General features: G+C 43.8%; 2 protein-coding genes across 3 annotated transcripts in view; one reads left to right on the forward strand and one right to left on the reverse strand.

Moving 5' to 3' along the window:
- Positions 1-502: 502 nt before the first annotated feature.
- Positions 503-10762, reverse strand: C2H1orf194 (chromosome 2 C1orf194 homolog). The gene is made up of 5 exons (XM_002919200.4): positions 10301-10762; positions 2203-2319; positions 1571-1686; positions 1087-1217; positions 503-649 (listed from the first exon to the last, which is right to left on the reverse strand). Exons 1-5 carry the CDS (start codon positions 10511-10513, stop codon positions 579-581), a joined length of 648 nt encoding a protein of 215 aa, XP_002919246.2. The 5' UTR covers positions 10514-10762; the 3' UTR covers positions 503-578.
- A 730-nt stretch (positions 10763-11492) lies between these two features.
- ELAPOR1 (endosome-lysosome associated apoptosis and autophagy regulator 1) overlaps positions 11493-13367 on the forward strand; it is a 63837-nt gene continuing 61962 nt past the window's right edge. Inside the window, exon 1 of one of the 2 annotated variants that reach the window (XM_019799653.2) lies at positions 11493-11729. In XM_019799653.2, the coding sequence (XP_019655212.1) occupies positions 11577-11729 (153 nt within the window). In that variant the 5' untranslated portion in view covers positions 11493-11576. The remainder of the gene's footprint in view (positions 11730-13367) is intronic. The other variant, XM_002919201.4, reaches the window with a different exon arrangement.

The raw sequence follows: 13367 nt of genomic DNA on the forward strand, positions 1-13367 counted from the left end.
CTCAGCATAAATGTTAATGCTACATACATAGAGTTACCAGAATTATGGTGTGGTAAGCTCATTAAGAGAATGGGCTGTGTCCACTCGTTTCCCCAACAGTTAGCTCAGTGGCTGACATACAAGTTTGCAAGAAATGTTGAATGCATTTGTCTATGTTTGGAATGAGTCCGGTTTACAAAATATGAATACCTGTCCCCTGCCAAAAACTGTTTTGTTCTTTTTAAGTACGCTCCACACCCAGCCCAATGTAGGGCCTGAACTCATGACCCTGAGACCCAAGACCTGAGCTGAGATCCAGGAGTCAGATGGTTAACCAACTAAGCCACAAAGGCACCCCACATGCTGTTTTGTTCTAAATCCTTAGCTTTTCAGCAAGATGACTTTCCAAATTGCAAATATGTCCAATACGACTAGTTTCTAGAATTTGGGAAACTTCCCTCCCACATTTTAAGAGCAGTCAAGTGGCAACTCTTAGTCCATGGGTAACACACTGCAGGCTTCATCCAGCACAAATCTGTTTAATGGATGTGGGCAGCAGATGTTCCACTACGATTTATTAGTCCAGGGGCCTGTCAACATTAGGTAGAGAAGAAGCCACCATCATTCTTTCGGGAGTAGCCTCCATTAGTGGCTGCAGTGTGAGGGGACACTGTGGAGAAAAGAGAATGGGGTAGGCTGTGAATTTCAAATCCTTTGCCTTTTCTGGGAACCTGTAATCACACATACATTTCTGGGTACTGTGGAGAATGTTCTTGTAATAGCTGGGGAAACTGGCCCATAGAGAGGACTGATGGGAGATAGCTGTAGGTCTTCCACTCCCAGGTTTCTGCCCTTTGCTAGACATTTTTTCCCCTAGACCTAAGGCTGAGTTAAAGGCTCTGAAAAACTGAATTCATTTCCTAGTTTATAGGCAGTATGTCCTGTGGTATTAGTCTGATAATGTGCCAACTTAGTCACTGCTATTCCAAGACCTTCAGTTATCCCTGAAGTTTCCTAATGACCAATCACCTCAACTTCCTGATTCCTGGGTCAATTTTTAAAAACTCTTGTACCACCCATCTGCCCATCCAGTCTTCTAACCCTTACCTATGGATCCCTGGATGCTGTGGATAGACTCCTTCTTAGGGTTGATCCAGTGTCTGATGTTAGCTTGGGAAGTGATGGAAGGTGGCGGAGGAGGGGGTAAAAGTTCTCCAGGGAATTGGGTCTTGATGATTCTAGAAGATGGTACGGGGAAGAACGGGAGAGTGAAATCAATCAGAAGAAGAAAGGTGAGGAGGGAAAGATAGTTGCATGCAGCCTTAAAAATAATGCAGCCGATGGCCCTTTTTACCCTCTGGGAATTAACTAAAGATTCTGTTTGTTTACACAAATGAGCCCAATGCTGGAGGATCATTTTAGTTAATAAAAATACAGAAATTGCATTATAGATACAGATGTAAAAGGCACAGAAATGTCTATACAAACGAGTACCTATTGATTATCTTTGTTATTTTCCAGGTGACACTTTACCTTACATGACTGGATGGCATTGTCCTTAGGGTGGAGAGGCTCTGCCTCCACCACTTACCCATGGGTATCCTGGGTAGTCTCCTGGTGTAAGAGTATCTCACTTTTGTTCTTGAATGTCCCTGTGTGGTGGTTGTACAAGGCTGCTAAGCGGAAATCCAGGTCATCCTTTGGTATCTACAGAGGAAGTCAGTCCCCCCAGGGTTAACTTGCTACCTCTACCCCAACTCTAGTCAGGTTCTGTTGGGCTCTACTTTTTCCCCAAAAGCAGAGTGAACCCCTTTTGGGCGTGAGGTCCACCAACTCCTTACATCCCAAAGACATTTTAACTCTTGTCAATGCAGAATTGTGTCATGGTTAGGTCTAATGAGGGGTGAGCTCTCACTGGAGATACGGAAATCATATTGTCCTTCACTTGGGGTTAATGGGCCTTACCTCATTTACGGTTATAGTCAGAAGAATGAAAAGTCTGGTGAGAAAATGATGTGCTCCAGATAATCAACTGGATCAAAACACAAGTATTCAGACTTCCCAGAGGCCAGATAAATTGGTGTTAGGTTTTAGATTTGGTAGGACCTTGGACCAGGGACAAAATAAAGATGCCGACGCCATTAAGGACAGACTACTTTTCAAAAAAGATACTCATGAATCTTAAGCAGATGTAAAGAGAAATAGCATTTCAATGCTAGGTACCTCAGGATCAAAAAAATAAACATCCCGCCTCATGGAGGTGATTGTGGGAGTTGAGCTGAGCCGACTCCAGGGTTCCTGTTGCTGAGCAAGGTGAGCTGGGTTCTTACATGGCAGTTTCTGCAAAAGAGAAACCACACGCAGGACCTGGTTACAGGAAGCCTTGGTGATGTGAGAGCTTCAGCGACACCCATCTCCTTATTCCATCCTATTTTAACTGGACTTCAGAGGGATATCTTCAAAGGGAAGAATGATATGAAGCAAGACTCCTGGGCTTTTGATGCTGCTAAGTTTTCAGTCTTAGAACTAACAGAGGTAGGCCAGGAACACAGGAAAAGGGGTGGGAGGAACGGGGTGAGGAGTGTGGAAAAGGTAAGAAAGATGATGAGCTCAGGTTTAGATGCACTGAGTTTAAAGAAAAGGCCAGTTGTCTAAATGCAGTCAACAGGTAGAAAATGGGAAGTGTGCAACTTGGAGTAGAGCTCAGAACTAGTAATAGAGGTCTGGGGGTCATCCACATGAAGTAGTGGCTGATGCCTACAAAAAGGAGTGTGGCCAAAAGGGCTCATGATTGCACAATATTATAATGGGTGGGGGGAGGAAAGAGAAAGGACACTAAGGTAGTCAGAGACAGAAGAATCAGGAGAATGCAGTATCTAAGCAGGAATAGAAAAAGATTGCAGCAAGCAGGGAAGGGTTCATTGTGACTGCAGAAGTGTCAAAGAAAAAGTACACTGGACAGTCAGTCTTCTAAATAGAATCCCGTAAGCATGAACATGAAAAGCACATAACTGATTTCTTCCATTTAATGTAAAATGCCATATTGTTCCCTGTACTCTAGTACCTAGCACTGCGACCTAACACACAGTGTTCAGAAATGAAATACTGTTTGAATAATGACTGCACTCTAGTGAGTACAGCTTCAACCTAGCAGAAATCAAATTCAACCGATCCAGTCTTGGAACCCCCGCCCCTCTATATATGGCAGTCTTGGAACCCCCGCCCCTCTATATATGGCTGTGTAACTCAGGTCAGTTAGACACTAATTGAATAGTATGTACCAGACAGTGTGCTATCACCAAAAAAGATGACAAATGAAACAAGAAAACTACAAATACATGACGCAAGCATAGGCAGCTCTCCTCCCATTCCTTAAAGACTACACGAGCCTCATCATGTCCTCATTCAGCGGAAGGATGAGACTGTCTTTCATTGGGAAAGTCAAGACTGTCAAGCATGAATACCACCCTCACATCCAATGTCCTTCCATCTCAAAGAAAGGATTGTACGTTTTACTCAAGGATAACCCTTATGAATGGAAAAAGATGCCATTCAAATGGTAGCAAAAAAAAAGGGGGGGGGCCAGGTAGCAATACTTACATTAGACAAAATAAACTTTAAAACAAAGACTGTAGCAAGAGTCAAATAAGGGCATTACATAGTGATAGAGGCATCAATCCAACAAGAGGAGATCATAATTGTGAGTGTCTATGTACCCAAATTAGGAGCACCTAAATACACAAATATTAATAGACGTGAAAGAAGAAACTGACAGTAATGCACCAATACTAGGGGACTTTAACACCCACTTACATCAGTGGATAAACCATCCAGACAGAAAACCAACAAGGAAATGATGGCTTTGAACGACACATTAGATCGGATGGACCCAACATATGTATACACAACATTCTACCTAAAGCATATGGAGCTTTTCAAGTGCACATGGAGCATTCTCCAGGATAGATCACATGTCAGGCCACAAAACAAGTCTCAATAAATTCGAGAAGACTGAAATCACATCAAGCAACTTTTCTGACCACAATGGTATGAAACTGGAAATCAACTAGGAGAAAAAATACCTGGAAAACACAAACACACGGAGGCTAAACAACAGGCTACTAAGCAACCAATGGTTCAACTAAGAAATCAGAGGAAATAAAAACACAGAGAAAATGAAAACACAACTGTCTGTCCAAAGTCTTTGAGAGTTGTAAGAGGGAATTTTATAGCGATACAGGCCTACCTCAAGAAACAAGAAAAATCTCGAGTAATCTAATCTTATACCTAAAGAAACTCGAAAAAAGAACAAACAAAGCCTAACAAAGACCAACAAAGTTAGTATAAGGAAGGAAATAATAAAGACCTGAGCAGAAATAAATGAGAGACTGAAACACACACAAAGATCAAAGAAACCGAATGAAACTGAGAGCTGGTTCTTGGAAAACATAAAATTGATAAACCTGTAGCCAGACCCATCAGGAAAAAAAGAGAGAGAGAGCAAGGACTTAAATAAAATCAGAAATGAAGGAGGAAGAATAATAACCAACATCACAGAAACACAAAGAACTAGAACAAAATACTGTGAAAAATTATATACCAACAAATTAAGCAATCTAGAAAAATGGATAAATTCCTGGAAACATAAAAATCTTCCAAAACTAAATCAAGAAGAAATAGAAAATTTGAACAGACCAATTACTAGTAACAAAACTGAAATGGTAATAAAAAAAAACTTCCAACAAACAAAAGTGCAGGACCAGATAGCTTCACAAGTGAATTCTACCAAACGTTTAAAGAACAGTTAATACCTACTCTTTTCAAACTATTCCAAAAAATAGAAGAGGAAGGAAAACTTCCAAATTCATTCTACAAGGCCAGCATTACCCTGATACCAAACCAGACACTACGGATGAAAGAAAACTACAAGGCAATATCCCTGATGAACAGAGATGCAAAAATCTTCAACAAAATATTAGTACACCAAATTCAATAATACATTTGACGGATCATTCACTATTATCAAGTGGGATTTATTCCAGCGATGCAAGGGTGGGTCAGTATTCACAAATCAATGTGATACATCACATTAACAAGAGGAAGAATAATAACCATATGATCATCTTAATAGATGCAGAAAAAGCATTTGACAAAATACAGTATCTGTTTATTATTTTAAAAAATCTCAACAGGTAGGTTTAGAGGGAGCGTATCTCAACACAGTAAAGGTAAAGATGAAAACCCACAGCTAACATCAATTTTAATGGTGAAAAACTGAAAGATTTTCTTCTAAGTTCAGGAACAAAACAAGGATGTCCACGATCACCACTTTTATTCAACATAGTACTGGAAGTCTTAGCTACATCAATCAGACAAGAAAAAGGAATAAAAGGCATCCAAATCAGTAAGGAAGAAGTAAAACTCTTACTATTTGCACATGACACGATACTATATACAGAAAACACTATAGACTGCCGAAAAACTATTAGAACTAATAAATGAATGCCCTTGGGGAGCCTGGGTGGCTCGGTCGTTAAGCATCTGCCTTCGGCTCAGGGCGTGATCCCAGGGTCCTGGGATCGAGCCCCACACTGGGCTCCCTGCTCCGCTGGGAGCCTGCTTCTTCCTCTCCCACTCCCCCTGCTTGTGTTCCCTCTCTTGCTGGCTGTCTGTCTCTCTCTGTCAAATAAATAAATAAAATCTTAAAAAAAAATAAAATAGGGGTGCCTGGGTGGCACAGCGGTTAAGCGTCTGCCTTCGGCTCAGGGTGTGATCCCGGTGTTATGGGATCGAGCCCCACATCAGGCTCCTCTGCTGACAGCCTGCTTCTTCCTCTCCCACTCCCTCTGCTTGTGTTCCCTCTCTCGCTGGCTGTCTCTATCTCTGTCGAATAAATAAATAAAACCTTTAAAAAAAATAAAATAAATAAAATAAATGAATGCCCTAAAGCTGCAGAGTACAAAATTAATATAAAGAAATCTGTTGTGTTTCTATATATCAATAACAAAGCAGCAGAAAGACAAATTAAGAAAACAATCACATTTACAGTTGCACCAAAAAAAATAAAATATCTAGGAATAAATTTAACCTGAAAATTATAAGACACTGATGAAAGAAATTGAAGACAGCACAAATGGAAAGATACATCATGCTCATGGATTGGAAGAATTAATATTGTTAAAATGTCCATACTACCCAAAGCAGTCTACAGATTCAGTGCAATCCCCATCAAAATACCAACAGCATTTTTCACAGGACTAGAAAAAATAATCCTAAAATTTATGGAACCACAAAAGACTTCGACTATCAAAGCAATCTTGAGAAAGAACAAAGATGGAGGGGGCCTGGGTGGCACGGCGGTTAAGCGTCTGCCTTCAGCTCAGGGCGTGATCCCAGCGTTATGGGATCGAGCCCCACATCAGGCTCCTCCGCTATGAGCCTGCTTCTTCCTCTCCCACTCCCCCTGCTTGTGTTCCCTCTCTCGCTGGCTGTCTCTCTCTGTCAAATAAATAAATAAAATCTTTAAAAAAAAAAAAAGAACAAAGATGGAGGTACCACAATCCCAGATTTCAAGGTAGTAGATAGATACACCACAAAGCTATAGTAATCAAAACAATATAGTACTTGTGACATCTGGCTGGCTTGGTTGGAAGAGCATGCAAATCTTGATTTTGGGGTCATGAGTTTGAGTCCTATGTTGGGTGTAGAGATTGCTGAAACAAATACATAAACTTAAAAAAAAAAAACCAATATAGTACTGGCACAAAATTAGACACATAGATCAGTGGAATAGAATAGAGAGCCCAGAAATAAGCCCATTCTTATATGGTCAATTGATCTATGTAAAGGATGCAAGAATATACAATGGGGAAAAGACAGTTTCTTTGATAAATGGTGCGGGGAAAACTGGGCAGCTACATGCAAAACAATGAAATTGGGCCACTTTCTTACACCATACACAAAAGCAAAATGAAAATGGATTAAAGACCTAAATGTGAGAACTGAAACCATAAAGTTCCTAAAAGGAAACATAGGCAATAATTTCTTAGACGTTAGCTTTATCAACATATTTATGGATATATCTCCTCAGGGAAAGGAAACAAAAACAAAAATAAACTACTGGGAATACACCAAAATAAAAAGCTTTTGCACAAAGGAAGCCATCAACAAAATGAAAAGACAACCTACTGAATGAAAGAAGATATTTGCAAATGATATATCTGATAAGGAATTAATATCCAAAATATATAAAGAACTTATACAATTCAACAACACCAAAGAAACCAAGCTGATTAAAAAATGGGCAGAGGACCTGCATAGACATTTTTCCAAAGAGGACATAGAAATGGACAACAGACACATGAAAAGATGTTCAACATCACTGATGGTCAGGGAAATGCAAACCAAAACCACAATGAGATATCACCTCACACTTGTCAGAATGTCTAGTATCAAAAGGGCAAGAAATAACAAGTGTTGGTGAGGATGTGGAGAAAAGGGAATGCATAAATTGGTGCAGCCAGGGGGGAAAACAGTATAAAGGCTCCTAAAAATAGAAATGTCATACAATCCAGTAATTCCACTACTAGGTATTTACCCAAAGAAAATGAAAACATTAATTCAAAAGGATATATGCACTATATTTACTGCAGTGTTATTTACAATAGCCAAGATATGGAACCAATAAAGCACCCATTGATAGATGAATGGATGAAGAAAATGTGATCTCTCTCTATCTGTTCATCTAGCTATCTATCCACAATGGAATATTACTCAGCCATAAAAAAGAAAAATCTTGCCATCTTCAACAACACGGATGGAGCTAGAGGGTATTTGCTAAGTGAAATAACTCAGACAAAGAGGGACCAATACCATATTATTTCACTGAAAAACAAAACAAACAAAAGCAGAAACAGACACATAAATGCACAGAACAAACTAATGGTTGCCAGAAGGAACGTGGGTGGAGAGATGGGTGAAATAGGTGAAGAAATGAAGAGATAGAAACTTTCAGTTATATAAGTCACGGGCATGAAAAGTACAGCATTGGGAAGAGAGTCAATACTGTTGTAATAATGCTGTATGGTGACAGGTGTTGACTACACTTACTGTGGTGAACACTGAGTAATGTATAGGATTGTCAAATCGCTATGTTGTACACCTGAAATGAATAGTACACTGTAGGTCAACTATACTTCAAAAGTAATAATAAAAAGAATAACCTTTCTTCCCCAAACCTAGCCTTTCCCCATGCTTCAGAGACCTGTACCGTCCTGGTACCCATCTCGTATACCCAGCTTCTCTCTCATTCCTTTATCACTGTCTCGTTACCATTCTATCGCCTTCCCTGCAGAACTACACTTCTTCAAGAGTCAACATTTACTACCTTCACTTTCTCCCCGTTTCCATCCCCTCTTTAGCCACCACAGTCTGGCCTCTTTGTCAAGTAAGCACGGAAACCGCTCTTGCTGGTGACCAATGACCTTTATCTTTAGCTAGGTTAGGTGGATCTTTCCAGACCTGATCTTATTTGACCTCTTCATTTTCGGCACCACGGTTCTGATTCTCTCACGTGTCCTCTCCATGCTCTGTGGGTCCAGCTTCTGGTTTTCCTCCTGCCTCGAGATGCCACTGCTCAGCTCCCTTGTCAGCTCTACTTTCTCCCTCTGCCCCTTAGACAGTGCATTCTCCGGGGGTTTCATTGCTGTTTTTCGTATTCTCACATTCACTGGATGAGCCAGTCCTTCCTATGGCTGCGACCACCACATGGATACTGTGGCTCCCAGATATTCATCTTCAACCTAGAACTCTCAACCATGTTGCCTGCTCTTCATCTCCACTTCAGTGTCCCACAAGCACCACAAAAGCAACATCGCATAACCAATCTGAACTAGGTTTCTCCCCAAACCTGCTTCCCCTGGGTGCCTCATTCAGGAAATGGTATCGAGTAAGCCCTCGGAAACCTAGGAGCTACCCTAGACTTGTCCCTTCTCTTGGGACCATATCCAGCCATGAAGTTTCATCGGTTCTGCCCTTGGCAACTTTTTCACATCGACACCTCGTTGCCATACCCTGCTTTAGATCCGTTATTCCTCCTGGAGATTGCTGCCTTCTAAGGCCCCTGCCTCCTTCCTGATTCCTCTTGTCCCTGCTCCCGTTCTATTCAACCTACTACCTCTGTGCTTTCTAAAACACCCATTGACTGTGTCACTCTCTAGTGCTTAAAATCCTGACATGATCCCCCAGCGCCTCCAGGACGGAATCCTAGTTCACTAGCATGGTGTACACAGCACACCCAGCCCAACAAGATGACTCCAGCTCCTGCTCTCTCCCCTCCTCCATCTCACATCGATGCTCCAGGCATTCCGGACTCTTTGGCCCCAAACAGGCCCCTCTTTCTCTCCTTTCCATGTATGTGCACCTGCTGCCCCTATGCCTTGAATGTCTGGTTCTTGTTTCCTTCTTTCTAACTCACATTCCACCTCCTCCCTCCCCTGGCCCAGCTAACTCATATTTAGATGTGAAAACTCACCTGGCTCTGGGAAGCTTACCTTTAAGCAACCAGTTCTCCTGACACACGATGTATAACTCTGTCACAACGCATGTGCTATTGTGCCAGCATTTTTGCTGCTGCTGTTGTCAGCTTTTCTACTAGAGTTTCTCTAAAGCAGGAGCCACATCTAACTCATCTATACATCCTCAGTGTTGGCAGAGTGCCTGGCATACAGTAAGTGATAAATGTTGAATAAACAAAAGGAAGCTCTTTGATTCTGCTATCAAGCCACAATTACTATTGAATTCACCTTATTTTGCACCATTTCAAGCATCCCTAATACTTCTCTAGAAACAGAGATCATCTAAATTTCCCAAATCACTGACACACATACAAAAACACATTCCAGCATTAACCAAAAGACAGAGATGGTGTAAGGGCAGGTGTATAAAGCATGACCTGGTGGCTTCCAGAGCATTCTCTCCCATTCCATATCTCATATCTCTTCAGAGAACAGGTTTCCAAACAGGGCAAAGGGTGGTTTGGTGGGACCTGGGCCTGTTTAATCCACATTATACCAAGCTTTGCTTTGGGCAACGAGAGCCTCTTGTTCCTCTGGGCTAGAGCTCTACTTCCCTCTCCTCAAAAGCATCTCTGAAACGTTAGCCGATCTGAATATGGAGCCAAGGAGGCAGGCAGAAAACAAACTTCTACGGTACCAGACTCAGTGTCCTCACCAGAGTGCTTTAAGTTACCATCTCTGTCCATCACGCCAACAGAAAGAGCGCCATCCACCTTGGTGGGAATCTACGCAAGAAACCACAGTACCTTGGAAGCCCGGAGTTTTCCCAGGTAGGTATCATCGTTATCCAACGTAGGGTGCTGGAAAGGGTCTCGGGTGAAAGGCATGGTAAAATGCGGAGTGAGACGCTGGTGTGAGGGATGGGAAGCCCGCGCAGCCGCACACAACGCACGCAGAGGATCCCGGGTCCCAATTGTTTGGAACGCCCAGTTTCGGTTGCCAGGCAACTCTCCCGCCATCTGTGACTGAGGCGAGTTCCCTTCGAGAAGGGCGCCACCTGGCGGTCCACGGCTGGAGACCCCTCGGGAGGAAGCTCCGGGGTACGCAGAGGGGAAAGCGCCACCGAGCCGACCAGAGAGCCCTGCATTTGCACTTGGGAGCCTTAGTTGAAAAACGTCGGCTTCCCGGGTGCAGGACTTCTGCAGAAGACTTCAGCTGAATAAAGAAGTCCTAAAATAAAAGATGTCCCAGGAATTTCTTTCTCCCTCGCACCTAAAGAAAGAATTTTTCAAAGCAATGCGAGAACGAGGATGTTAAGAGACGGAAGAGCCCGAGGGTCGTGCTTGGAAAATTTCAGGCTAACGCAAACGCTCCTCGCTTAAATTCGGTTTAACCATGCCAGTCTTAAGGCTTCTCATAGAGCTGGTTATAAAGGCACGGGTGGATTTGGCGGGATGGAAGTAAGATCTCCAGAAGCGGCTGTTGCAGTAGGAAACATCTACCGAGGCCACTCTTCCGGGCTGTAACTTCGTGAGACGGCGTCTCAATATTCCTTCTATCTCTGCACACAAAGGAGGTGCTAAGTAAGCATTGTTGAACGCCACGTCTGCAAAATTGGAGATGCTCATAAATGGCCCATGACCCGAAAGAGCAATGGAAAACGTGAATATGGTGGCGTTGACTTGGAGGATGTTTCTACCGCGTTCTTTACACGACCCCGGGACCCGCCTGTTGGGCCGGTTGCAGACCCCGGGCGCGCGCATTCTCACGCGGCGCGCGCCAGCGGCGGCGGCTGCCATGGCGACCGGCAGGTGAGCGGCAGAGGAGCGCGTGGTCCCTGACCCGCCCGCGCGGAGGGAAAGAGGAGGCGGTTGCCAAGGCGACGTGGGTAGGAGGAGAAGAGGAAGGAGGGAGGAGGAAGGATGGGCGGCCTTGGTGTAGCCGCAGGGAGGTGACTGAAGCGAGCCCAGCCCCTTGCATCCTCCCCCTGTGAACCTCCCTCCCCTTTTTTTCCGCCTTCTGCCAGCAGTAGCAGCAGCCGCAGCACCTGAGCCGCTGCCGCCGTTCGCTCAGGACAGCGCTATGGCTGAGCCGGGGCTCAGCCTTCATCCCTCTGCCGGAGGCAGGGGAAGACCTGAGCGGCGCACACTCCGGCTTCTGCGGCTGCTGCTCTGGGTTGGGACCGCCTTCCAGGTGACCCGGGGAGCGGGACCGGAGCTTCACGCCTGCAAAGAGGTATTGTCTTCCCCGACCCGACCCCACTTTGGTCAGAGAAATCTTGGATCCTGGCGGAGACCTTGGGGACCCACGCACAGACAGTTTCAGAGGCCACGGAGTTTAGGTTATTTTGGGGATGAGGCGTGGGGGGGGGCGGGAAGAGGAGCAGACTGGCGTCATGGAGAGGCCAGCCCACTGGAGAACTCACGAAATAGATCATCCTCACAGCTTGGGCTGCTGAGCTCAGAGGGGAAGGTCCCAGCTCCAAGGAGCCCCGGAGGGACCTGGGTCCCTGGGCTCGGGAATGAAGGAAGAAGAAGACATGGGTTGTTTTCCAGCTGCAATGAAATTACCTTAAAAGTAGTTGAAAACAAAAGATTACCTACAGAGGGGCAAATTAGGAAGTGAGAAGGAAGAGCGGGGTAAGAAAGGAGTTAGGAAGGCCAGAGGAAAGTAGGGGAGCAAAGTGGGAATCCTTGTGGTTTTATCATGGCTTCAAAAAACGAGTGTGAAGGTGGGAGATATGCCAGAGGGACTGAAGGAACCCATCACCTCTCTCTCCCCCTCCTTGTTAAACATCCAGTTACCTCACTGGCTGCTAAGTGCTTTGCCTCCCCCAGTGCGTTTGTTTAGTGTACCTGACAGCCCACGACCCCCTCTGACCGGACCTTGAGTCTGTGATAGCTCCCTTTCCGCCAATCTCTACTTTGCTTCTCTGGATTTCTGCTGACATGTCATGAGTCTTTTTCAAGGTGTTTCTAAAAGGTTGCCAACACAATTCAGACAATAGGTAGTGAATGTCTTCCACTCGAAAATTCTTTGAGCATTCTTTTTGGAGGGATATACAAAGGTATTAAGGAGTAACAAAACCCAGTAGTTTCTGTAGTGTTGAAATAACATTATTTGATTGTTCTCTGGGTAACTTTTTTTAACCATATGGCAGAGGCAGCAACAAAATACAAGAACTGCATGGGAGAAGGTAAAATAAGTTTTCTTTTATCTCTGTGGGATGTGAAAGATTTCGTAATACACCAAGAGTCTAGCTTTGTAAAAAGAATCTCCAATGTCATACTTGGCTAGGGTTTTGAGAGATTGAAATACTTTTTTGTAAGTTGTCAGCGTTCACTGATTAGTAACAACAAGCCCCTCTCCTATGGAAATATATTATTAGGAAGGTGCTCTATCCATTAGACTGTCTACAATATAACAGATCATGAAGAAGTGAAGGGTGGGGAGGAGGAGAGGGAATTTTTTTACTTCATTTATGAATATGACACAAGTGATCCCAGTCAGTGGCACTTTTGATAACTTTTTATCAGTTCCAATGATGACCTGTCTTGCACCGTCTACATTTTCATCCAGCCACTTTATGACCTGTTTGGTTTTTTTTTTTAAGATTTTATTTATTTATTTGAGAGAGAGAGCAAGAGAGAGAGAGAAAGAGCTCGTGCACACACAGGTGGGAGGAGGAGCAAAGGGAGCTGGACAAGCAGAGTCCCTGCAATCCCAGGACACTGAGATCATGATCTGAGCCGAATCAGATGCTTAACCAACTGGTGCCGCCCAGGAGCCCCTTTTTGACCTGTTTTAAAGACGGCTAGGAATAGGATGATCTTCTCAGTGACTGTGGCTTACTAGCCTTGGTAGTGTGTGGCC

This window comes from Ailuropoda melanoleuca, chromosome 2, assembly GCF_002007445.2.
Source record: "Ailuropoda melanoleuca isolate Jingjing chromosome 2, ASM200744v2, whole genome shotgun sequence".
Classification (NCBI taxonomy): Eukaryota; Metazoa; Chordata; class Mammalia; order Carnivora; family Ursidae; genus Ailuropoda; species Ailuropoda melanoleuca.